Raw genomic sequence first — 26,092 nt, forward strand, 5'->3', positions numbered from 1 at the left:
GTGTCTTTGATGGACCAGTGTTTGCGTGATGTCTGTTAAGAAGCTGAAAGGCTCAAAAGTCACAGAATTCTCTTTTTGGAAGTCATTCTACAACCCTTTTTCCTGAGGCCATCTACAGGGAAATTTCCACTTGTCTTGAATGTACAAATAACCATTTTTTTGTGTTCATGGATATCAACACTCACTTGTTATTTTAATTTCTTTTGCCTTTTCTTCCAAAAGTACATTTGGCCCTTTCTTCTGGTTTTCCTGCTAGGTTATAATAACAAAAAATTTAGGATTTTTCCTCTTAGTTTAGTGAAAATTATATGTTACAGCTTTAGGATGTATTGGGGAAATATAATTAAAAACAAAAGTTCTCAACCCAGAAATCCTCTTCACAAAGGTAAGAGAGAAATAAAACACTTTATTATTGAATAAACATTAAAATAGAATGTAATGTAAATCACAGGCTAAGAGACTACAAAAACAGAAAGAAATCTCCAGCCTTTAGATAGCCCAGTGGCCCACTGCATACCTGTTTTTGAGTTAACGAATAATTTGTTCTCAAGTGAGAGAACTTAGTAGTATCATTTGTCACACAAGGTATGTTCTGACATTACTGGTGATGGGGGCGACCATCTCTATTAGTTGGCTTTATCCAAAGGAACAATTTCTCATATCTCTAACTTTTAAGAGATAATTTATTATAGTAAGAAGACTTAACTTGAGATCAATACTCCTGACAAAAATTTAACTTATTTGTCATTCTTGTTGACTGTAGGTACAATATTGCACAACAGATCTCTAGAGCTGATGCTTCTCTCTCAACTAAAACTCTATTCCCTTTGATTATGAGTCCCCATTTCCCCTTCCCCCTAAGGTCAGGGCAACTACCATTCCATCCTTTGGCTCTGTGAATTTAACTATTTTAGATAACTCACATAAGTGGGATCATGGGATCTTTCTATGACTGGGTTATTTCACTTAGAATAATGTCCTCAAAGTTGTCGCCTGTTGCAGAATCCTCTTCTCTTCTAGGGCTGAATAGGATTCCACTGTTTATATTTATACAACATTTTCTTTATCCATTCATCTGTAGATGGACATTTAGTTTTCTCCACAACTTGGCTATTGTGGATGGTGCTACAGTGAATATGGGAGTGAAGATATCCTAATTTTAATTTGGGGTCATCAATACCCAGATGTGGGGTTGTCAGGTTTGCCAAAGGGTGGTTTTGTAACTTTAAGCAAGGTTACCCGTGAAGTTAGGCTCCTGCCCCCCCCCCCCCCGCCCCCCACGCCCACGCCCGCCCAGTAACAAGAGGTAACACCCCTCCCCATCTTTATGTTTATATTCCAAAGAGGTGCCCCCCCAGGTCTTTGAGAAAGAACTTCCTAGGTCGCAAAGCTTATGAGCAACCTATTTAGTCTTCAAAAGGAAAAGATACCTAACAATTACTGGTTTTCTAAAGTAATGCTTTGATGAGAGAGAAAAAAAAGGAAGGAAGTCTCCTCCCTTATTTTCAACAAGAAGAATAAAGCCTCTTACTTTTAATTTGTATTTGTATAGAGGCTAGGACATATTTTACTATGTTTAGCTAATTCAACTTAGAATTAAAGACTTTTTTTTCCCTTTTTTTTGTGATCAACTAGAGATTCAGCTGAGGTTTGTCTTTAACCTTGCATTAAATGGAATAGAATCTAATTTGCAAATTCATTAGCATTTTTAAAATTTTTACTTTTTATTGTGGTAAAATATACATGAAATGTGCCATTTTAACCATTTTGAAAGTGTTCAATTCTGTGGCACTAAGTACATTCGTGTCGTTTTATAGCCATCACCACAACTTTTTCATCTTTCTCAATGGAAACCATACCCTTTAAACATTGACTCCCTAGTCCGTCCTTCCCCAGCCCCTGGCAACCACCATCATTAGCATTTTAACCTGTCTATTAAAAACTGCCCGTGAAATTTCAATGTCCTGCCTTTGGGCAATAAGTAGAGTTCTGTTGGCCCAGAATTTGAAACACAGAGGTGTTTCCTTGGGAAATTGACTGGGCAAAACAACTTTCAAACCTTTGAATTTCGTGCCCTCATTTATACAAGTGATGCTACACTAATTACAAATAATCCAAGTCTGTGCAGTTCCCAGAAATGTCTCATTTGTGCCACTCCATTACTTTAAAAGTAATAAAAACCACTTTCCCAGTGAAAATATAGTTTGCTTATAATTCAAGGATTTTACTTATGCAGATTGGCGTTTTCCACCATCTTTACTCCAGTGAACTTTTATCTTTTTTAATTGATCTTTTGGGCTATTTTGTGAAATACAGCAAACTAAATATCGAACACTTCCTTTATATGTTTTGTTTATTGCCTGCCAGGGGCATTGGGTGGGGGCTGGTGTAAGAGTCGAGAGACACACTCTGCTGCAATCAGAGAATCTTATTTAAAACCAAGCTCTGCTATTTGATTGCTGTAATATCTTGAGCAAGACACTTCACTTTCTTGCACCTAATTTCTTCATCTGGAAAACAGAAAAAAATTTATATTCCTTTCTGAATAAGGGTTGTGAATGTCAAATAAAGTAAGACATGGAAAGAAGCACTGAGTATACTGTCAAAGCTTGCATTATTTCATTTGAGTGAGGTACCTGGCACAGAGTAGGGATTTGGAAAATATTTGTTAAATAAATGAAAAGATATGTTCTCAAAGTTAAATTTCCTAGGGTTCCTTTCTCTCCGTGTGTACCCCATGTGTATAAGAAGCTTGGCGTATAACCTCTCCACTCCCTGCTTTCCTTTGACTCTTGATCATACCCTTTTCTCCTGACCCAAATCATCATGCTTCAGTCTGAAAAAAGGACAGACTGAGTTTCTTTGCAGAACAGATGCTGACTCACAGACATTGAAAAATTTATGGTCTCCAGAGGAGACAGTTTGGGGGGTGGGGGGATCCGCTTGGGCTGTGGGATGGAAATCCTGTGAAATTGGATTGTTATGATCATTATACAACCACAGATGTGATAAATTCATTTGAGTAATTAAAAAAAAAAATTCCAGAGTGCAGGGTTTAGGGAGTGATATGAAGAGGTCTAAGGAAAGTCTGTTACATCTTCCCATCAGCTCTTCCTTTCTAAGTCCAGGTGCTGTCTCAAAGCTTTGGAGGTGTTAGAAATGGCAGGTAGGAGTTCTCGTTGTGGCTCAGCAATTTAAGGACAACGTTGTCTCTGTGAAGATGTGGGTTCAATCCCTGACCTTGCTTAGTGGGTTAAGGATCTGGCGTTGCCACAAGCTGTAGCATAGGTAGCAGATGCAGCTCAGATCTGGTGTTGCCATGGCTGTGGTGTGGACCACAGCTGCAGCTCCCATACGACCCCTGGACCAGAAATGTCCATATGCTGCAGGAGCATCTGTAAAAAGAAAAAAAAAAAAAAAGGTAATGACAGGCAGAGGCACCATCTTCCACTGGAGCATATGCATTTAGAAAGAAGGGGGTTTCTTCTTGCCTAGCACCATCATACTCAGGGGATTTTACTCTGACCAAAAAATAATGAGCTGCAGTAATGTTGAATCAGACACTGTGAATCCCAATTAAACAATATTCCAAGGTTAGCCCCAGGAGTTCCCAGTGTGGGCACATGGACAGGAGCTCACTCTGGGTCTCTCTCTTCCTTGGTGTAATCATACATAGGATAAATGCAAACATGTGTATTACAAGGCATAACTGAGTCTTACACTGACCAGGCAGAAGACAGTCCCAGGTCGTTCTTGTAAACTGTCTGATGGATTTTAGTGAGGAAACACCTCCTTAAGATGATCTAGAGGTGTTCCCGTCATGGCTCAGTGGTTAACAAATCTGACTAGGAACCATGAGGTTTCGGGTTCGATCCCTGGCCTTGCTTAGCGGGTTAAGGATCCGGTATCACTGTGAGCTGTGGTGTAGGTCACAGATGCAGCTTGGATCCCATGTTGCTGTGGCTCTGGCGTAGGCCGGAGGCTATAGCTTGGACTGGACCCCTAGCCTGGGAACTCCATATGCCGGGGTGTGGTCCTAGAAAAGACCAAAAAAAAACAAACAAACAAACAAAAAAACAAAACAGATGTTCAAGAGAAGAAAATGAAGGCTAAGAGGCCAGAGGTGTGTGCAAAACAGATGATAGCATTACAGTATTCTCTGGGACTGAGAAACAGTTTGTGGAATCACTGTGTGCGGAAGACCACGGTCATTCAGTTCACAAGACAGAGGATGTTTGTGTGCCAGACGTCGTGCAAGGCCCTTCGAGACAGACATTCATCAGAAGTAGACCCTGTCCTCATGGGTCTCAAGAGAGAAGACATACAGAAGTAACTAAAGTACAAGGTAAAGGATTGCATTGCTGCAACTAGAAGGGAAAGTTGCAGGGAGAAGGAATACATTACATCTGGCTAAAGGAAGCAGGGAGGTTTCATGACAGCCATGCTTTCGGAAATAGATCTTGAAGGATGGGTAGTGTTTGTATATGTGAAGAGGGGAATGCAGGACATTCTGGGCCGAAGGGGTGATTAAAAGGGAAGGGCGGAGTGGAGGTGATTTATAGCACCAACTGTGTGTGTACATGTGGCCAGAGTCTCGGGTATATGAAGAGTGATGTGAGAAAGAATCGTCTTGAGAAGTTTGCTGCCAGATCCTAGAGGAGCCAGAATGTCGTATGAAGGGCATCAGGGAAATAGAATTAAGATGTGCTCTATGGGAAAATTGATTTGGTCCTTGTCATTAGTCATCTTTTACAGGTGTCCTCATGGCCCCAAAAACTTACCAAAGGTTTTTATAGCCTCCTTGTTTGTGATGTGGTAAATGTCTCTTCTTTTGTCTTTGGAGAACAAGATTTCAGTCTGTTTTTTCAAGCATCAGTGGATAGAAAGAATATTTACATGCAAAGAGCCACTGGTTTTTAGGTCAGACTAATGAATACATATTTTCTCATCTTTCTCTTTTTCAGGCTAGGGCAGACCAATTAAAAATAATGGCACTTAAATTTTTTCTAGCATATATGAAGGTCATGGAAGTGAAAGGGTTATTTTCCAGGTCTCCTCATGTATGGTGACTTCTTTTATAATTGGAGAATAAGAGGTCCCCTCTGTTTTCTGACTTGTTCTCTGTGGTGTCTTATGTTCTGATTTGGCAGCGGTCTTTAAGCATCAGAAATACTAGAAGAAGTGAAATTACAATTAACGCCAATGAGCTATACTGGCCGAGCATAGATAGCATCACCATACTTAAATCTACCAGCATGCCCTATGTCTCACTTATGGTCCTGTTTCTCCATCACCTTGACACAGGAATGGCTTCACAAATTAGAAGATTGATTCGAATTTCCCACTTTTTTTCTCTAGTTAAGCATCCATGACCCTTACCTTACTAAGAGTTTTCTCTAGCACACCTCCTGAGAAAATTGATGGGGATTTTTCAAAGTTTGGTCTATGGCTGGAATGCCTTATACCAGATGAATCCCCGCCTTTTTTTTCCTGAAAGAACTTCAGTCAGCATTTCTAAACTGTGCCGAGAATCCTAATGCCTGGAGATATTTTAAACAAGGATACCTAACGTCAACTGAGTTTGAGGAGCACTGTTAATGATTTCTAAGTAACTTAGTTTCAGTTCAATTTTGTGTATATTCTAAAGGCCCTGAGAAGTCATGTACAAAAAGATACCCTTTTAACCTAATATTCACCTAATATGAGCAACCTAATGTTTTTCTATAGCGAGGGCACAATACAGAAATGTAATCTCTTGAAATCATTTTGTAGAAGCCCAAGCTGGACAGTTGGATCAATATGTGGTCTTTAGAGTGTCTAATTGATCAAAAAATAAAATTAAAAAATATATACGAAGAACCTTGAATTTAGAAGGTATATTAGGACTATGTGTCTAATTCATCCTCTGTCTACCTACTAGGATTTATGTGACAGTTTTTTGGTTTTTTTTTTATAAGTTGGTGATCCTCTAAAACCCTGTCAGTGTCAGCAGAGCTGCTGCATCTGATATTATTTTCCTGAATCCAAAGAAACAGCAAAGGGGACTAAAATAATAAGGCATTAATTTCGGCTGCTGAATGTCAATGTTGCTGACCCTGCGGGGTTATTGCAGAGCGAGATTAATTATGCAGATGTGCCACCCTAGGCTTTGGAGTTGAAGTACCATGTTGTAATTCACTGCAGGATCATTCATGTAGCCAGTGTATTGATATGATTATTATTCCACCAAGGTTTTATCCTCCCCTAGACAATTAGACTTACCAGCATCTCTCATTGACTTCTTATTAAAAATTCCCAGGGCCACAGCAGGCATTCAGGTCTTTCTGTTGGAGACAGCTACAGATCAATGACATGAGGCAACATGGGATTTTCTTTAGGACATGACGAATGCTGGGATTATTTGCTAAGCAGAAGGTAGACATTTAGACTCCAGTAGAATATGCTGTTTCTGTGGCCGTGTGTCTCTAATGCTAACTTTTAAAGTAAAGACAAGAACAGAGAGGAGGAAGCACGTGGTGGAAAGATCGTGAAATTTGGTGTCACAGCATCAGAGTTTGAACCTGGTTTCACCATTTACTATCTCTGGAACTTTGGAGAAACCACTACTACTTCTGTAAAATGGGATTGATAGTAAATACCAAACTCCAAGCAGTCTTAAGAGATTTAAATAAACATATGTGTATGTCTATATATATATGTATACACACACACATACACACACGTGTGCGTCTATGTGTATGTGTGTGAAAGAAACCTGTGAATGGTAATGTTTTAAAAATATTTTTTTGTGCTAATGAGAATGGCTTCCGTTCTTGAACTGGCAGCGTTAGTATAATCAAGTATGCCTTTTATGGCCCCATTGCTTGGGTAATGTCCTATTAACTCCTATAATCACTAATACCACTACCTTGGGCAGAATGTGGTTACCATGCATTGATATGATTAGCAGCTTCAAGGAGTGTATGGCCTTGAAATAATGTGCAGAATAAAATTCCTATTCACTGTTCCTAGTACATGGTTTTAGGGACTTGATAACAGCAATGTAATGTTCATCTAATTAGAATCTTTCAACAAGTTTCCCTTCCTGTTCTATGCTCGGTGGTAAGAAAGTAAGGCTAGTTTTATTTTAATTTTGCCCTAAATGCCATTCCTTTTATGCATAGATGCGTTTCATTGCATTCCTGTCTTCAGATTCCAGCTGTAAAGCCATCTGGTTCAAGAGATATACCCACCCAACACAGCTTTTACCCATTAAAACTCAAGTGATTCCTTCTTTAGAGCATGCTCTTTGGATTGAGATGCTTAGTAATAGCCTAAATAAACACAGCTAAACTGTTTTGTATAGTTAAAGAAATAACAGATACTGTTTTTCTCCCCATTTTCCTTCCAGTTGAGCAAACTAAGGCATGGATGAATTAAGTAACTTGACCAATATTCCACAAGTAATCAGTTGAAGAGCCAGGGACTGGAACCTTTCACTAAAACAATAGGCTTTTAACTACAAAGGTAAAAAACAAAAAGCATGCTGGAGATCCTTGCTATGTTGTGAGTTCCTGGGTACCTGGGGCCAGTTAAAATCTATTTCATCCTCAGCATTTAGCGCAGAGGGCGTACATAGTGGGTACTTAATTACTATTTATTAGCTTTCCATTGGAAAAGAATGCCCCTAAAAAGCTTATGATGCAGCCACAAAACACCCCCTTGTACTTTGAATATTTTTTTTAGTATGTATTCTGCCACTCTGCTCAGTTTTCTTGTCAAAGCATTTTATTTTATTTATTTTATTTTATTTATTTTATTTTATTTTATTTTATTTTATTTTATTTTATTTAATTTTATTTTATTTTATTTTATTTTAATGTTTTAATGGCCACACCATAGCATATAGACATTCTTGGGCCAGGGACTGAATCTGAGCTGCAGCTTCCACCTACACCATAGCTGTGGCAATGCCAGATCCTTAAACCCACTGTGCCAGGGTCAGGGTTTGAACCCACTTCCTCCACAGCATCCGAGCCATTGTAGTCAGATTCTTAGCCCACTGAGCCAGAGTGGAAACTCCAAAGAATTTAAAACCTTTTATTAAGCACTGCTTGAGCAACTTTCTGTGAGGGCACTGCTTTTTTTTTTTTTTTTTTTTCCTTTTCTAAGCCACTGTATAGTGAAGATAAGGTGTACTTGTTTAAATTAGGGTCACTTGAGTCTTTAGTGGTTTATGGATCAGTAGATAATACCACTATAAAATTCCAGCTCATTCGCATTCTGATGAAAGGAGAATTGCATGGTCTTACTTTATTTGCAATAAAGTCACCAAGTGTCAAATGCATATATAAAGAATTGTGACCAGAACCCCCTACCCTTTCCCTCCATCCAGAGTGATCTGATTGACTGAGGTCACATCCAGACTATGGGACTAGTGGGTACACATTGCCATCTGTCAGGATGATCCTGGTGTCCAAAAATCAGTGAAAGAAGCCATAGAATTTTCTAAACAGGGACACAGACTCACACAGACCTCCTCAGTGTTAGTTCGTAAGGGGATTTTCTTTAACACTTTAGATACAGAGAGATAATATTTGCTTTAAGGCACCCTAGTTCTGGCTTATGTGGGTTCCCAGGAAGACTCGGAATGTTATCTTTGTGTTTTGGGGACAAGATTGGAGAAGGGGAAGGGTGTGGGGAGGATGCCGGGTGGGCTGTGTTCTCCACTGGACAGAGTGCCTGGAGGCAGAGGCTATTTTTTCTCCAGGTTGGGATGGTGTCAGTCTGGTACATGGTCAGTCTTCTGGGAAAGTTCTGATTTAACTTCTGATGTTAATTCTTCTTAACAAAGGCAGTCATGGAACCTGAGACACCAGGACAGTAAAGTGTAAAGGCAAAACCACACAACTAATTCACACAAGAAGCAGGACGGGGACCCGGGATTCATCTCTTCTGTTTCCCTTGTAATTGAGAATGAGGCGGCTCTTGGTGCTGCAGGGTCTGTTTGAGTAGCTGAAGCTATGAAAACTTGCAGATCCTTGAACACAGGAGCAGGTGAAACTCTAGTATGATGGATGATCTCTAGCAAGCCATTCTTTTCTCTCTGTCTCTGTCTCTGTCTCTCTCTTTTTTTTTTTGACAGAAGCAGGGGAATATCACAGGAAAGCGCTTTTGTGAAAGGACAAGGGACTTGATGGTGTTGTGAGACCAAGGATGTCTTAAACCCATTCAGGCCTAATTTCTGAAGACAGGTCCACTTTTTTAGGCAGTGGCTCTTGATGGGAGTCACAGAACTCACAGTGACATCTGTTTAGACCGATCCCTGGAGGAGACTGCCTCTTATTGGTCATTAACTTTGCTAAAGAATCTAGGGTTCTAGATTCTTCTTGGGAATATGAAAAGCTTCACCACTTCATATTTGCATCCTACTTCAGCATTCATGAAGCTTCCTCCTAAGTATTATCTAATTTGATTCTTACAGCAGCCTCTAAAGTAAACATATGTTATTCTCTCTTATTGACAAGGATACCAGGGTCCACAGGGATTAAGTAAATTATCCAAGGGTGCACAGCTAAATAGTGACCAACAGCAAACTAGAACAGAGCTGACTGTCTCTCAGGGAGATGTTCTTTCTACCACCCAGCAGCTGTTCTGTGATGATATATGTTTCTTTTGTAACACCATTGCTCTATATACTGTGGCCACAAACTGGGCATCCTAGCCCGAAAAGGGAGATTAAAAAGAGAAAAACCTACGTAAAACAGATTAGGACAAACATTTCTCAGGGCTCTAGGGGAGATACAGATACTTGAACTGGGTTTTCAGACAAAGTATAATTTACTTCCAGCCGGCAGCGAGGTACGAGAGAATCAGAAAAGGCTGTAGAGAAGAGGTAAAGCTGTGGGAAGCTGGGGTTTGTTTCTTTCTCTGGTTGGGTCTCAAGTGGAGGTGGATGATTTTGAAAAGTATCTGTATCTTATGATTTTAAGACGGATCTGGGAATTAGGACTGGGGATCTCCCCTTCCTAATTAGAGCTTTCACTATTTCAGTATTTCCAATGGAACCCTAAGAGATATAATGCATCGAAAAGGGATTCCTTGGCAGATAACTTTGGCTGATGCTGGGTTAAAACAAGTTAGTCACAATATTTGCTTAGTATATTACCTGAACCTTTAAAATGCTAATGCATACTGTGAATCTCCAAGAGGTATATGATATATTACTTTTCAGAATCATTTGGTCATGTGGCCCTTTGGCTTACCACGGGATATGATACTTTTCATCATGAATTTTGGTGGATATGATAGTTTTCATCATGCATTTTGGTGTGATTGGACTGTGTTTGACCATTTTTGTTCTTTTTTTTCTCTACTTTCTATTTGTTTTATGTTTATAAGCCTGACTTTGCTCCCAAACTATGAGGCCCATCATTATAAGAGCTGTGTGTATATTTCTGTATACTGCACAGTTTTCTGTTAAAGTGTATGAAATGGGGGCTCAATAAATACTCAATTTGAACCAGAAGCTGGGGCATACAGTCTTTATGGAGAAAACCATGAACGCTTGGCTGCAGTTTTCTTCCTCGTGGCTTCTCTAACAGTGTGTAGATGGTGTCTTTCTCTAGAGAGCCTCCCAGACAGGATCGTGATCTTCAGACCATCACTTTGAATTAAAGAGGTTATTAGTGGCAACATTGTTATGTGAAATTTAAGGAGAGAAAACCTCAGATGGCTAAGGAGCTTTTCTATGCTGGGAAAAGTAATGAATTTCCTAACATGGAGGTGACTAGGTCTTAGTCTATAAGGTGATATGACTGTTTTGTGTTGGTGATGGTTTAAATTTCACCTAGTTCTCTCCTTGAACTTCAAATAACATCATATTTCCCCAGTGAACTGCTCGCTCCTCTGCTGTGAAATGCTTCTGCTGTAGCCCTGTTCTTTAGACTCTAGAAGTCTGTATGCCTCAGCACTGCAAGCTCCATGAGAACAGGGGCAGTTTCCACCCTCCCTCCTCCTTCAGACTGTGTCCAGGGTTTGATAAATATTTTTTGAGTGATTTAGAAGGAGTGTTGGGTATATCATCATAAATATTCCCATTCCCCCCCACAGCTTTGATGCTCCCTGAGATGTCTTTCTGTCACATTCTGTGTTAGATTTTAAGCTGCTTATTTTTTAAAAAAATTAATTTTATTTTTATTAAAGTATAGTTGATTTATAGGGTTGTGGCAATTTCTGCTGCTCAGCATAGTGTTATATATATAATTATTTTTCCTCATACTATCTGCTGTGGTCTTTTATTTTATTTTATTGTTTTTAAAATGTAGTTGATTACAATGTTTTGACAAGTTCTGTTGTGTAACAAAAGTGACCTAATCACACACATTTCCCTGTGTTATACAGTAGGATTCCATTGCCTGGTTATACTGTTATCCTATACCATTCTTTAACTCTTCCTGTTGTTTCAAATCACACTTTAACTTCAGTCAACCAAAGTTTTTTCCATATTTTTTAACAGACGCGTAATATGTTATCAGTAAAGTATATAACTATTACAAATATAAACTGCTGAATTTTTACACATGCATTGTCATTTAACCATCACCTGACCAAAGAATAGAACATCATCAGACCTTAGAAGCCTCACTCTTGCATCTCCCTGTAACATGAGCAAAGGTAATCCATGTGCTGAATTGAATGATGCAATTTATAACATGATTTCCTTTGTGACTTTAATATCTCCACTCCTTCAAATTCTTTAAAAATCACAAGGCAGAAAAAACTCATTTTATTTCATAATAAAAACCAATGTCATGACACTTTATATTCATATAATATTGTATAATTAAAGTCTTCCACCCGTCATATCATTTGATCCTCTACGACCTCCCTATGAGCCAGAATGGAAGTCTTCACTTCATTGTATAAATGAGGGTTTTGAGGAACAGAGAAGGGCCATCACCTGAACCATGATTTTTGCAAGCTCAAGCTTCTTTGTAGAGAGTTATCATAATAATCCTGGCTTTTCTGTAAATTACACAGGCTGGACTTACAAACACAACTGTCTTTTCTGAAATATTCTGGGAACATAGCACTAAACTTGGACCTAGTACATGCAAAAAATAGGACATCTTGAGTTTTGCCCAGTGATCAATGGTCAACTTGAACCAAGTCACTTGGACTCTTCTTTGTAAATGACTTAATTGTAGCTCACATTTGTCTACTGCTCCACAATTTCTGAAGTGTTTCTCATATATGACCTCATTTCACAAGAGTTAATGATTACCAGAATTGCTGAGAGTTATTTATGTCTCTGGACTGTGCTAAGTCCTCTACAGGAATTATCAAGTACACTCTTCCCAACAAACTGATGAGGTAGGTATTAGTTTATTTTATCCCATGCAAAACTCCAGCGTCAGTTTCCATCAGTACTAAGTACTTAGTCATCAAATCGTTCATCCCCTAGGGAGAAGGCACATTGGAACACTCTTCCTGCCCTGAGAAGTGTCCACAAATGTGTAGCACATTGGCTTTAAATTAATTATCAAGGCAGTGATCAGGTATAACTCTAAGTGGTTGCTGTGAAACTCCAAGTTCAATGCACTTTCACCTTCTTCTCACTGAAAACCTAGTTCTAGTTCTCTCCTGTGAAGAGTGAGACTTAATGATGATATTTCTTCCCTCACCCCACTGAGCACGTTGCTATTCAAAATACTGAAGAACAAGAGGAAATGAACCTGCTCACATTCTATTCCCAGCTTCTAAAGGTGGCAGGTGGTATATTATGTTATATATGTCCTCTCAGAGTTCTCAACTCTTTGAAGCTATTTAGTAAGAAAGGGGAAGGCAGTATCTAAGAGGGCTGTGCTCCTGTTTTCTGAACTTTGACTCTGCTGTTGTATCGAGGTTAGCAACACTGGCTTGATGTGCTAAAAGTTGGAACAGTTTCATTGATCTCTCTATGTGCCTCTACTGCTAGACTTTTTTGGAACATTCTGTACTTAATGATGAAGCTATGTTATTTTTCAAAGTAAAATTTGAAAATAGAAACCAAATTTGGGTTAAAACAGCTTTCATTTATTTAAATTATTTAAAAGGGTTCACAAATCATTGCTGGAGCTTTTTAAAAAGAAAAAAATATTATGCCACTTATTTTTTTTTTAATTAACATACAATACAATTGACTCTTGCAAGTACAACTTTATGAATTTTAACTCCTGGATAGGATTTTTAAATCAATGCCCCAATCAGAACACAGAACTGTCCTGTCTCCTGAACACCCTTATGCCGCCCCTTTTCAGTCACCCCCCACTAGCCCCTGAGCTGTTGTCTGTCACTTTAGTTTTGTCTTTCTGGAAATGTCATTTAAATGGATCTGGGTGGTGGGTAACATGCTGAGACTGACGTTTTTTCCATTCTGCATAATGCCCTTGAGATTCATCTCAGTTGTTATCAACAGCTCCATGCTATGTATTGCTGACAAGCAGTCTATTTTTTGGATGTACCAGGGTTTGTTTATCAGTTTCCCTGTTGAAGAACACGTTGTTTCTTGTTTTTGGCTAGTAGTGGTGGAGCTGCTATAAACATTCATGCACAGGTTTTTGTGGGAACATAAGTTTCCATTTCTCTTGGCAAATAGCCAGGAAGGCGTGGGATTGCCAGATCCTATGGTATGTACGAGTGTGTTTAACTTAATAAGAAACTGGGAAATTGTTTTCCAGAGAGGCTATACCATTTTGTAGTCTCAGCAGTAGGAGAGTTGCAGTTGTAGTCTCTTCAGCACTTGGTATTGTCAGTATTTCTTACTTTTGTTATTCTGAAAGGTGTTTAGTGGTATCTTATTTTGTTGTTTTAATTTTCACTACGTTATGGCTAGTTGTGTTGAACATCCTTCCGTGTGTTAATTTCCTTTCTAAATATCTTTATTAGTAAAGTGTCTCTTTAACACTTTTGACATGTTAAAATTGGGGTTTTTTTTTTTTGTAGTGTGATTCCTACAACTTTATTCTTTGTCAAAACATTTTTCAATATTGAAGGCATTTCTCTTTCCATATAAATTTAGAATAAACTTGTCTATAGCTATAAAGAGATTTTGCTAGGTGTTTTGATTGGGATTTCATTAAGTTCATCAAGTAATTTGGGGAAGAATTGATACCTTTTCTATGTGTAGTCTTAGAAAGCATGAGTATGGGATGTCTCTTGTATTATTTTCTATTACCAACTTAATAAATACCAGAAACTTAGTGGCTTCAAACAACATCCATTTATTACATCAGAATGTTTGTGAATCACAAGTCTGGGTCACGGTGTGGTTTATTTGGTTCTCTGTTTAGGGCCTTACAAGGCTAAAGTCAAAGTGATCAAATCATCAGCAATGTGCATGTTCCTTTCTTGAGGTTCTGGGAAAGAACACATGTCCAAAATTGTTGACAGAATCTCATGCCTTGTGGCTATAGGCCTGAGGTTCCTGTTTCCTTACCGGTTGTTAGCTGGGGATTTCCTTCAGTTTTCGGAGGCCACCTGCATTCCATGACATGTTGCTACATTTGTCTTTCAACATGAAAGGTCTAGAGAGTTCTTGTCTTTCTTCCCATTTCTTTGACTCATCCTTCTGCTACATCTCTCTGGCTTTAGCCAAAGAACGTCCTCTGCTTTTAAGGCCTTGTAGTGCTTAGATTAGGCCCATGTGGCTAATCCGGCACCCTATTTTAAGGCCCATAACCTTAATGACATTTGTAAAGTTACTTTTGGCAATCAAGATAAATAACAGATTCGAGGGATTAGGGCATGGTTCGCATCAGGGGCCATCCTGCCAACCACATATTTCCGTTTACTTAGGTTCTTTGATTTCTTTATCAATATTTTGGAAACTTCAGCATATAGATTTTGCACATGTTTAGTTAGGCTTTTTAGCTAACCATTTCATTTTTTCTTTGATAATAGCCAATATTTTTGAAAAAGATTCCTTCGCATTGCTGATTGCTAGTCCATAGTAATATGTTTAATTTGTGTGTATGTGTATTTACAACATATGCCATGACCTTGCTAAACATACTTATTTAAGACTTTTTTAAAAATAGATTCTTTAGGATTTTCTATGTTGAAAATCATGTCATCTGTGAATAGCCTTATTGCACTGGTTAAGAGTTGTAGAATGATGTCACATAGTACTGAGAATGAATAGCCTTGCCTTGCTCCTGATCCTGGTAGAAAAGTATTTAGTCTTTCAGTATTAGATGTGATGTTAGCTGTAGGTTTTTTGTAAATGATCTTTATCTATTTGAGAAAGTTCCCTTCTATTCTTAGTTTGCTGAGAGTTTTTATCTTGAATAGATATAGAGTTTTGTCAAGTACTGTTCCTGTATCAATTGATATGATTATGTGTTTTCTTTAGACTTAAAAAAATACTGAAACCAGGAGTTCCCATTGTGGCTCAGCAGGTTAAAAACTTGACATAGTGTCTGAAAGGAAGTGAGTTTCATCCCTGGCCTTGCTCAGTAGGCTAAGAATCAGGGTTTGCCACAAGCTGCAGTATAGGTTACAGATGTGGCTTGGATCTGGTATTGCTGTGACTGTGCTGTAGGCCTGCAGCTGAAGCTCTGTTTCGACCCCTAGCCCAGGAACTTCCATATGCTTCAGGTGTGGCTGTAAAAAGAAAAAAAATAATACTGATACCAACCTTGAATTCCTGATATGAACTCAGCTTGGTTGTGGGACATCCATAAATTTGTTTTCTTATGCTATCTGTGTTGGAATTGGAGTCATAGTGATCTCATTAAATGAATGGGAACTGTTTGCCCATTTATTTTCTGGAAGAAATTATGTACAGTTGATGTTAATTCTTTAAATATTTGCTGGAATTCACAGGTAAAACCATCTGGGGCTTAGATTCGGTGTGTGTGGGGGAGTGTTTCTACCTGCAGATATGTTTTCTTTTAATGATTACAGGACTATTCAGACTATCCATTTAATTTTAGGTGAACTTTGGTAATTTGTGGTTTTTGACAAATTGATCCAATTCATATAAATTGTGGAATTTATGTGTGTAGAGTTTTTAGTATTGCATTGTGGCAATTTTAACGCTTGTGTGATCAGCAGGGACACACTCTCTCTTATCCCTAATATTAGTGATACGTGGTTTACTTTCCTTGTTGGTTCTCCTGGCTAGCGGTTTAGTAATTTTATTGTTCTTTTCAAAGAATCAGGTTTTGGTTTTATTATTTTTCTCCATATATATTATTTCTGATTTAAAAATCTTTGCTCTCTCCTTTTCATTATTTCCTTCATTTTGCTTGCTTGGTTAAGTTTTCTTTTTGTAGGTTCTCAAAGAGAAAGATTAGATTATTTCCTCAATATCTTTTTTTTTTTTTTTTTATTGTGAGCTTTTATTACAGCAAATTTTCCTAAGTTCTGCTTTAACTGAATCCCTTGGATTTTGGTATGTTAGATTTTCAATTTTGTTCAGTTTAACATATTTTTAAATTTCTCTTGACACTTTGTGTTTGACTTATGGATTATTTAGAAGTATATTCCTTACTTTCTAAGTGTTTGTAGACTTCTATTATTTGTGTATTTGTTTTGATTTATAGTTTAAATTGATGGTTAGAGAATATGTTTTGAAGTCTTTTAAATTTGTCAAGGTTTGATTTATGGTGCCTGATATTATGGTGAATGCCTATGTATACTTGAAAAGAATGCTATTCTTTCCTTTGTGGAGTCCTCCCAGAGTTGCTCCACGTACTCTGCTCAGGTTGATAGCTACATTCATTAAGAAAGGCAAAGTGGAGTGTGCTTGCTTCATTTTACCCAGATTCAGAGCCTTCTGTGTCACTTCACTGAAACTTTTGTTTACTGATAAATATTAGATTCTGAAATATTCTGCACAAAGATTCTTTTATGTTTCAAAAGTTATAAATTAGATAAAAGATTGATAATGAAAATAACTGATTAATTAATAAGTGTGATCTCCTTTTATGTAAAATGGAGTAATTAGTAACTTCTTTGTCCTTTAAAAGCTTGTTTGTCATATCTTAGGTGGGCATCGATGCAAGACCTGCTCAAACTTTATCACTAAGTTAGGAAAAGGAAAAGTTCTAAGATGGAGTCAGGACTCAAGGAAGTAATTTGGCTGCAGGGCTGACCCTACATGGAGATGACCATCTAGGGTTTGTGCTTTGGTGTTGATGTCCATATTCAGTGGGCAGGTCAAAGCAAAGGGTATCTGTCAACTGGGACTGGAACATGTAAAGCTTCATGGTTACAGGCAGTTTATCCAGATTGGAAGGAGACCTTGCAGGGGGGAAGAAATGCAGGCTCCTGGAACAGAGCACTGATGAGCACCAAGTTGAAAGGCCAAGCCCCAACCAGATTTCTGGCATTCAAAGAGTGGCTGTGATCTAACTATGGAGCTGTATGTAGAATTAGGAAGCCGATGGAGAAATACAGTCTTGTGGCCTCATGAAATACTGTTGTACAGAAGGAAAGCTGAGTAATTAGTGACTAGCCTTGGGTCAGCAAACCTAGTTTCAGCCTGTCATCTGCTGGCCCAGGGAGAAAAATCTAGTGGTCAGAGCTGATTCACAGGTTAGGAAGGCTTGATGCTTAATAAGGCTAGAGAGTGTGGACACTAAAAAGATTTATTTGTAGGGATAGGTGTTTAAGTGTCAGTAGAAGATAACATAATTGACATTACATTGATTACATAGAACTAAGCACACCTTTGAAACTTCTTGCTAGATGATATAGGGATTATGCTAGGAAACAATGGTATTAAGTATGAGAGAAGAACTAATATCTAAGAGGGGAAGTGTGAAAATGATTGTGTAGTAAATAATAGATAATGCAGGGAAGGCTGACTGCCAATTTATTACATGTATGTTCCCATCACCTAATGCAAGGGCAGGGGTTGTTAAACCCTATCACAATAATCTAAAGCTAGGTTATAATTCAGACCACCAGAAACCATGCATTATTAAGCAGATTCCTTTGCTTTTCTGACAGTTCCTCCATCTCTGAAAATACCCAGCACCGTCTCCCCATGAGAAATAAGAACCAAAAGTGTATTGCTAGTAACAATAATAAAATTCTGAGGCTGAATGCAAGACAATGTTAGAATGAATCAGTCTTCTCAGAGAGGTTTCAGACTAACCACCAATGTTGGTACCTTCCGTCTGTGAAAAGCAGCCTGCAAGATCACATTTTCTTTTCAGTGTTTTTATTCTAATTCATCACAGGGCAGGACTGACCCTGGATTTGTGTTTGCACACAAGTTAGATCAGCTTTCCCTTGGTGATCTGACTCCTTGCTGCCTCCAGCGTAATCCAGTTACTCACGGAATTATCAATTAAGGCTCTCAATCACTCTAATTAGAATGTCTTCTGAGTGTTGCTGAAGGAACTCAGCAGCTTATAAACAGACAAATTGGGAATGTCTAGAGGTGTGAGGTTTTTTTTTTTGTTTGTTTTTTTGTTTTTTGTTTTTTTTTTTTTTTAATAGCCAAAAGCAGTAGCAGAAACTAGAATGCTTTAGCATAGCTGAGTTTGGGGGCTAAAATTACCCGGCCCTGAATTGGCAACACAATGTCTAGTGGCTCACTGTTGACAAGGATTATACAGAATTATTTACTTTTACTAATGACTTGGATGAGGGTTTAGGTGGCATGTTGATCAAGTTTATAGATGACACAATACCAGGAGGATAACAATTATTATGATGACAGACTCAGGAGCCAAATGGTTTCAAGACCGAATTTAGTGCAATGGCAATCCGTCCATTGTGTGCCTGGAAGAATGATCTCCATATGGCACAATTTAATGATCACATCATCCCTCTTATTAAAACTTACAGCAATTCCTTATTGCTGTTTATGTTAATCCCAAGTCCTCACCTACTATTCAGGGCCTTGCAATATTCTGACCCTAACACCCCCTGCTTTCCATTAAAATCTTGTGTAGTTCTTTCTCTAATACCCTGTATTTGAGTCAAACTGAATTATTTACAGACCATTTCCTATTTATGTCCCATGCTTTCTCTATCTTTAAGCATTACTCTCCACCGAGTTTCTTTTCCCCACACTTTCCTCCTGCCTCGATTCCAAATTTTCAAACCAGTTTTTCTCAGCTACCTCTTGTGTTTCGTCTTCTTTGATTGCCTTAGGTGGAATAATCTCCTTCTTTTGCTAATCCTCAATAACACGTATCAACTCCTCTCTATTTTTATCATATTGGATTGCAGTTTTTCTACACATTTTAAGTCTCTCCTACACTCTGCTTCGTGCTAGAACTTCTGTCTGATAAATCTTTGCATTTCCTGTAGTGCCTCTGAGTGTGTATTGTTCAAAGTGGATGAGGCTGACGTGATTTGCACGTGGTTTATCTCCTTTACTGGGGAGAAGTGCCTTTAGAGAAGGCCCTACATCTTGCTTGCCAGAGGTCCCTGCAATTACAGCATAGTGACTTGTAAACAGAATGTGTTCAGTACCTGTTTTGTTGAATTAATGAATGATGGAGAGAAGCACATCCCTAAGGGAACAGTATAAGCATTGGAAGGGATGGTAGTGATAAGAAAGAGACATTTAATTTCTGAGATAAAACAATTATTTAAGATAAAATAAACTCTCGGGTGATTTGTGCACAGTCCTGCTAAGGAAGAAGCGCAGTAGAGATTTTTTTTTTGTGTAGTCAAGAGAGGTGGCCGGGGTTGGAAACTTATATTGTTCTTTAAAGTGACCTCACACTGGATTGCTTGGGCAGTACTAGTTTCTGCCTTTTGTTTCAGTATAGAGTTCTTAAAATGCGTCATTTCAAATGCTGTTAATAGGTCACCTTATGTATTAAATGAGTCTTTGACCTTTTTAGGTTAGTGGGTCCCTGTGGTTTTGAAAGGTGTGGCATAGGCTGATGTTTTGGATGATAGACTTACAGTTAGCCAGGTGTGGATATAAATCCCATCTCTGTCACTTACTAGAAATATGGCCTGGACAAGTTACCAAGACCTCTATAAGAACCCCTGTGTGGCTGTTGTGTTCAAAACGTAGAGCAGAGACTTTAAGTATGGAATTTCTCAATAACATCCAGGTTTCAGTGTTTATAACCCTACAGAGGATTTATCAAGGGCCAGTGATGGCTAGAGTACTAGGGAAATATTTCACAGAGAAGTTAAATCTTCAGGCCTTTTGCATTAAAGATCACACAAGTGAATATAAGGGCATCATTCTTGTTAGTTGGCTGTTTCAGCTGGTTATCAACAGAAAGGCTAAAGATCATGGGAATTGGAATCCAGCCTCATCATCTCTCTCTTCTAGTGAGACGAGGAGAGCAAGCACAGCAGGACATGAGGTTTATATATTTCCTCTTATTATAAATTCAGAGTATGGTGGACTTAAAATCAAATCTGAATCCAGGGTTTCTAGACTTTCTGTTTATCACCAAGAAGGAAAAGTGTCTGGAGTATGAAATGTTTCCAGTTAGGTATAAACAAAGGGAATTTGATGAAGGGTAAGAAGAACAAACTTATCAGCCAGAAATGCAACTCTGAAAAAAAAATTTTTTTTAATTTTTTTTACGTAGGCAGTTAGAGTTCAGTGATTCTGAGGCAGTTCTAGAGCCATGCTCCTCAAATTTGATCATTACTCTACCCTTTTCTAGCCAAAGGATCTTGGGTATGTGATTTACACTTGTCTCAGTTTTCTTATCTGTGATATAGGGAATTCAAAAAGCCTATCTTAATGGTTGGTTCTGACAATTAAATTTGTTAATATTGTAAAATTCTCAGAATAGTTCCTAATCAATAGTCAGCATGCATATGCACGAATATTATTTAAGCCCTTGAGAGTAACAGATATTCTCCTTACCCTTGCATTTATGTTGACAGGATGGGACTTCTGTGGTGTGTGCTGGGTCTCTGCTTCTATGGGATCCTGCAAAGTCATGCCTCAGGTAAGTGAATGGCTTTTGACAATTTATTAAAGTGCAAGCCACGCATAGGGTAATGTCTCACCTCTTTCTGAAAATAAAACTTAAGAGAACACAATGTTGTTTATTTTCATTGACTTCTGTTGTAGCACAAAATCATAGAATTTTGATGGTGGGAGGAACCACTGACATCTCTAGTCTAAATGGGACAAAGTACATGGCGGGGGATGGTGGTCTGGTGTGTTTAATTATAGGAATTTCCCAGCACCTTCTCATCCAAACCAACTAGAATTCTGTCTCTTCCCCTTACCTCAGAACATATAGGAAAAGAAATGATCGTGATGGTAGCACGGCTGTTTTCCAAGCTTGAGCCAATGGTGGAGAAAGCCTCATTGGTACCAGTCTGTTAATACTTTATGAAAATAAGTAGATGATGGGTTTTGTCATACTGCTTCTATATAAGAAAGAACCTGTCATTAAGCTAATTCTTTCTTTGGATGTTGCTTCATGGTGTAAGAGGAGTCAGCCAAAGCCTTTATTGAGTTTAAATAAGAAACTCAGTTATCATGATTAATATCAAAATGAAACATATGTACATGTTATATCATCCAGGCACTATCCATGTTACCATGGGAATTTGAAGAAGTCTTAATATTTGACTGACCTTGATCAATCTGTTTTCACAAAATTAGCCCAAATGTTGGAGCAATATGACTTGTGACTTATCCTTTGAATGTATATGCTTTGCATTGAATGTGGTTAATTGTGATAGACTACATTTAGTGTTTGGGGGTGAAAAGTAGCTTCTACACCTAATGTGTGTTGTCCTGCAAATACAGTCCACATTGGTGATGTTTATTTTTAGTCTGAACTATCATAACTATGATTACTTGAAAAAATAAATAGAAAATACCTAATCTAGTTATTCTTTAATTTTAATGTGGGGAACTTGGATATCTTCATTTGCAAAAAAAAAGAAACTTCCCCTGTGTAATTTCCCTGACCACGGATGGACCAGACTTTGAATATAATTACTTTAATTCTTTTTCTATGTGAGAAGCCTTCAGAGATGTTAAAACAATGATCGTAAAACTATGACCATGTTCTCTAATATATGCCTTCAACTCTTCTTCACATACATAGATTTGAGTTGTCCTACCTGATTATTTTTTCCGGGTGTGTTTCAGATTTGCTATGCCACTGGAAGTATTTTATGGGAAACCAAAAATAGCACTAAATGGTATAACTAGAACAGAGTGCAGCTCAAAGCTTAGACAAGGAAAGATAACTTCTTACCTTGTTGGCCCTTGGAGGCTTCACAGAGGAAAGAATATATTATAAGCAGGGCTAATATTCAGCTGGGATGCACAAGTGTATAGCTTAACTGTCTGTTTAGCCCAGCATCTCTCCTACTTAACTGAGTGTTTCATTTGACTGACCAGTGCCCTGATGTCTTGGTTTTTAAATACACCGAGGAATTCCCTTGTGGATCAGCAGGTTAAGGATCCAGCATTGTTACTGCTGTGGCTCTGGTTGTAGCTGTGGCGCAGGTTCGCTTCCTGGCCCAGGAACTTCCACATGCTGTAGGCACAGCCAAAAATTGAAAAATAAATACACTTAATATAACCCATGATGGTAGTTAGTTCTTATTTGTTTTAGTTGTATCCTTGAATAGTATCTTCTTACAGAGGCCTTCCTTAACCACCTGAACTAAAATAGCCCTGCCACTCATTCTCTATTCTATTCTGCTTTAGTTTTCTTCATAATATTTATTATTGACAATATATTAACTCTTTATTTTCTCTCCTCCTCTTCTTCTCCTCTCCCTCCTTCTCCTTCTTCCTCTTGTCTTTCCTCCCAACCCCATCCTCCTCTCCTTTCTTTCTTTTTCTCTTTCTCTCTCTCCTTCTTTTCCTTCCTCCCTCCCTATTTCTCTACTTTTAAGCTACCCAAAGACAGAGACTTGTGCATTTTGTTTGTTACACAAACACTTGGAGTAAAGATTGGCACATAGACATGTAATAGAAACTCAAATCATGTATATGTTCAATGGATGAAAAAAAATGTCCCTTCACATCCTTTTTTGCCCAAATTGGCCAGTTTTATAATGGATCTTGTTTGGATTCATACCAGTCATTCATTAATGTGGTTTTTTATGTCCTCACCTTGAAGGAAAAGGGAGAGGTGACCTTGTTACTTGGTAAAGATCAGTGAAGTCTCAGGAGTTAGTGGGTGCTATTGTCTCACTGGTCCTGGCAGAGTTGCTTTTCTGAATGACTTTTACTGTAATCTATCCAAGGAGCCCCCATCCCCACCCCCTCACATGTCATTGGAAAGCGAGCTTTCCACCCAGGAACTGACTCATAATTCTGTCCGGGGAAGTTGACTTCTTGAATGAGATAAATTCTCATACCAGCCCCATTGAGTCACCATGGGAGCAGGAAACATGTTGTAATGTCCTCAGCCCATCTGGCCAATATCCATTTGCCTTCCTTATGAAAAGGTATATTGTGTCTGTGTTAGTGATGCACTTCCTAGTTGAGGGAGAGGAACAAAAAGGAAGCGTTGTTGACAAAAATAAAAGGCCCTGGGCTACTAGAAGAAAAAAGGAATCGATGCACATACTGAGAGATCAACCACCCTCTCTTACATTGTGCCTCTTACAATGACAGACAACAGTGGATGGGTTGGTCTTTCATGAGGCTCTTCCTATGCTCCAGGTACCCACATGAATGGACTCACAAGACTGATGCAAGGAACAAAGGAGAAATAGCTTGAACACCCTAAAGCTCTGTGCATGCATATTTAGTAAGAATTTTGTCTTGTGGTTCCGGGCACCTCCATGTAGAACCTTCTCTTAAGGAAAACCTCATATTTTTAGAAAGGAATCATAATGAATAAGAGATTTAGTTCCATGCAGTGCATTTCAAGTGCAGTGAACTGGTCTTCAAGGTACACAATTCCAACTAGAGAACGTAGACTTTCTGTGGCCATACTGTGATTTCCTTCTTCATTCAAGAAGGTGGGAGCAACATTTCATCTCTGGTGGTGATAAAAGCAAGTAATCAAAAGCCAGCATTTACTTTCTTTTAAGGAATTAAAGCTTGGGATAATTATAATAGTGATAATATAATTATATGTCGTAGCGATAGCAGTGATAATAAAGCTCCCTTTGCTGAAACAAAATTCCCTTCGAATTTTTGTATATTCTATGTCATTTAATTCTCACACCCTGAACATAGACCAGTCAGGCTTAACTCCCTTTTTTGGATAAGAAAATTAGAATCAAAGTGGTTAAGTGAGTTATCCAAAGTCACACTGCTAATACTTAAAGCAACTGTGATTTCAACTAGTTTCTCAGTTCTCAAAGTGCATGTTGTTTTTACTAAATACATTCCCTTTGGACTCTACTAGAATATAAATAGGGAAAAAAGGTTAAGATCCCAGGTTTTTCTCATTGTTAAAGAAATAAGTAATAGATTTATAGATAAGAATTATCTAAGTAATGTATTAATAATTAATGATAATCTAACTAGTTAAGTAATAAATTTCTTAGAGTTTAAGTAATAGATTTCTACCTTTTCTAGATAAGAATTATCTAAGTAATTGATTAATAATAGTAATAAAGATAAATCTAAGTGATAGATTTCTGTGTTTTCTGCATAATTATTACCTTTACTCCCCCTGCCTCCTCCTTTGAGATGCCCCACCACCACCACAGGAGGAAATTCACTGTAATGTAAACTCAAAACTCAGTAGTCTTATTTTTGCTTGTTATAGAATTAAACATTTCTAATACTAAACTCAAAGAAGTTCTCCTTTGCAAGAATTCCAGAAGCAAAGTTTGTCTTGCCATACATTTCTCTTTTGGTGTATTTCACTGGCAGCATGTAAGAAAGCGAAACTGTTAAAGTTGCTTTTAGAATAGAAATAAATGTTTGGAACTTGTGATTCCAAGTTGGAGAGGTAGTTAGAATGTCACACATATAATATGGTGAACTTTAAAAATATTGCCATATCAAAATTATTTGCTGCTCAGACCACATAAAATAATGATAGCAATGAATTTTCTTCCCCAAATGCATGCACACATCTTTGAATACAGCTTTTTATTTTCAAAGACAACAGTTGACTCTGTGCCAGGTGCGGGGCTAGATTTCACACGCATTATCAGTAACTTTACAGAAAAACACTGTGATGGGAGTAGAGTGTAGAGATTTTTACACTTGTTTTACAATTTAGGAAATGTAATGCCAGTTAGTGGCTTCAGTTAACAGTACTCACGATGGCTTGCCTGTTAGGGCTGGGATTTGAAAGCTGTCTTTCTTCCCAAAGCAGTGCTCTTTCTTTTATACGCCATTGCCTTCCCTTAGGGCTTTCTTCTGGTGATGAAGGTAAGAAAGGAATTGTGGCAATATAAGAGCTTTAGTTCCCTCATTTCTTTATCATTATTTTTTAAGAAATTTGCAGAGGGTGAAAACAATCATGTGGCTTAATGAGAATAAATTAACACTGTGGAAAATAAATAAGTAAAAACATTGTTGGCTTGCCAGGAATCAAGAGACATTGGTTCAAGTTCTAGCTGTTTTCACTTTGTGAGCTGTTTAATGACATTCATCCTTTAATCACTCAGCTTCACTGAGTGATTAACAACCATCCAACAAACTAACCAACCAACCCACAACAGCAAAACTCCAACCAATTCTTCCTTCTTGCTTTTTTATTAAAGGGCTGGGTTTTATTACACCATGGATGTAACGCAAAGTACAAGCTTCTCATTATTTATTTCTATTGGAAGTACTTATCGTACAAGGATTTCACTTATTCTAAAGATCATGAGTTTGACCATTTTATACTATAGAATCAGAGTAAATACGGGAAGGTTCTTATTGTAAGCATCTTATAGTAAATTCTGAGAGAAAGAAAATAAAAACCAAACAAAATTGCAAGAGACAGCAGAGAAAGTTATTAGTCCTGTAGGGAATTATTGAAGAAGACTTTTCAAAGACCACTGCTGTTTTCTAGGAGAAAATGCATCTCTTACTGGGGACAGAATAGTTCAGTTCAGCTGAAGGGAGAATGTGGAGGTATTTAGAAGCCAAGCTAGAAAGGCAGGTTGTGAACAGATTGTAAAGACAGGTAAAGGGAATATTTGCACTTAATGTATTTTAGATATAGTTGTCCAGTTCTCTTTCTCTCTC

At 38.0% G+C, this 26,092-nt stretch overlaps 1 protein-coding gene across 3 annotated transcripts in view; it reads left to right on the forward strand.

Moving 5' to 3' along the window:
* IL1RAP (interleukin 1 receptor accessory protein) overlaps positions 1 to 26,092 on the forward strand; it is a 136,212-nt gene that overhangs the window by 26,883 nt on the left and 83,237 nt on the right. For all 3 annotated transcript variants that reach the window (XM_047788801.1, XM_047788791.1, XM_047788783.1), the window contains exon 2: positions 20,851 to 20,915. In XM_047788801.1, coding sequence (XP_047644757.1) covers positions 20,852 to 20,915 — 64 coding nt within the window. In that variant the 5' untranslated portion in view covers position 20,851. The remainder of the gene's footprint in view (positions 1 to 20,850; positions 20,916 to 26,092) is intronic.

The sequence above is a fragment of the Phacochoerus africanus genome, chromosome 1 (assembly GCF_016906955.1).
Source record: "Phacochoerus africanus isolate WHEZ1 chromosome 1, ROS_Pafr_v1, whole genome shotgun sequence".
NCBI classification, from domain to species: Eukaryota; Metazoa; Chordata; class Mammalia; order Artiodactyla; family Suidae; genus Phacochoerus; species Phacochoerus africanus.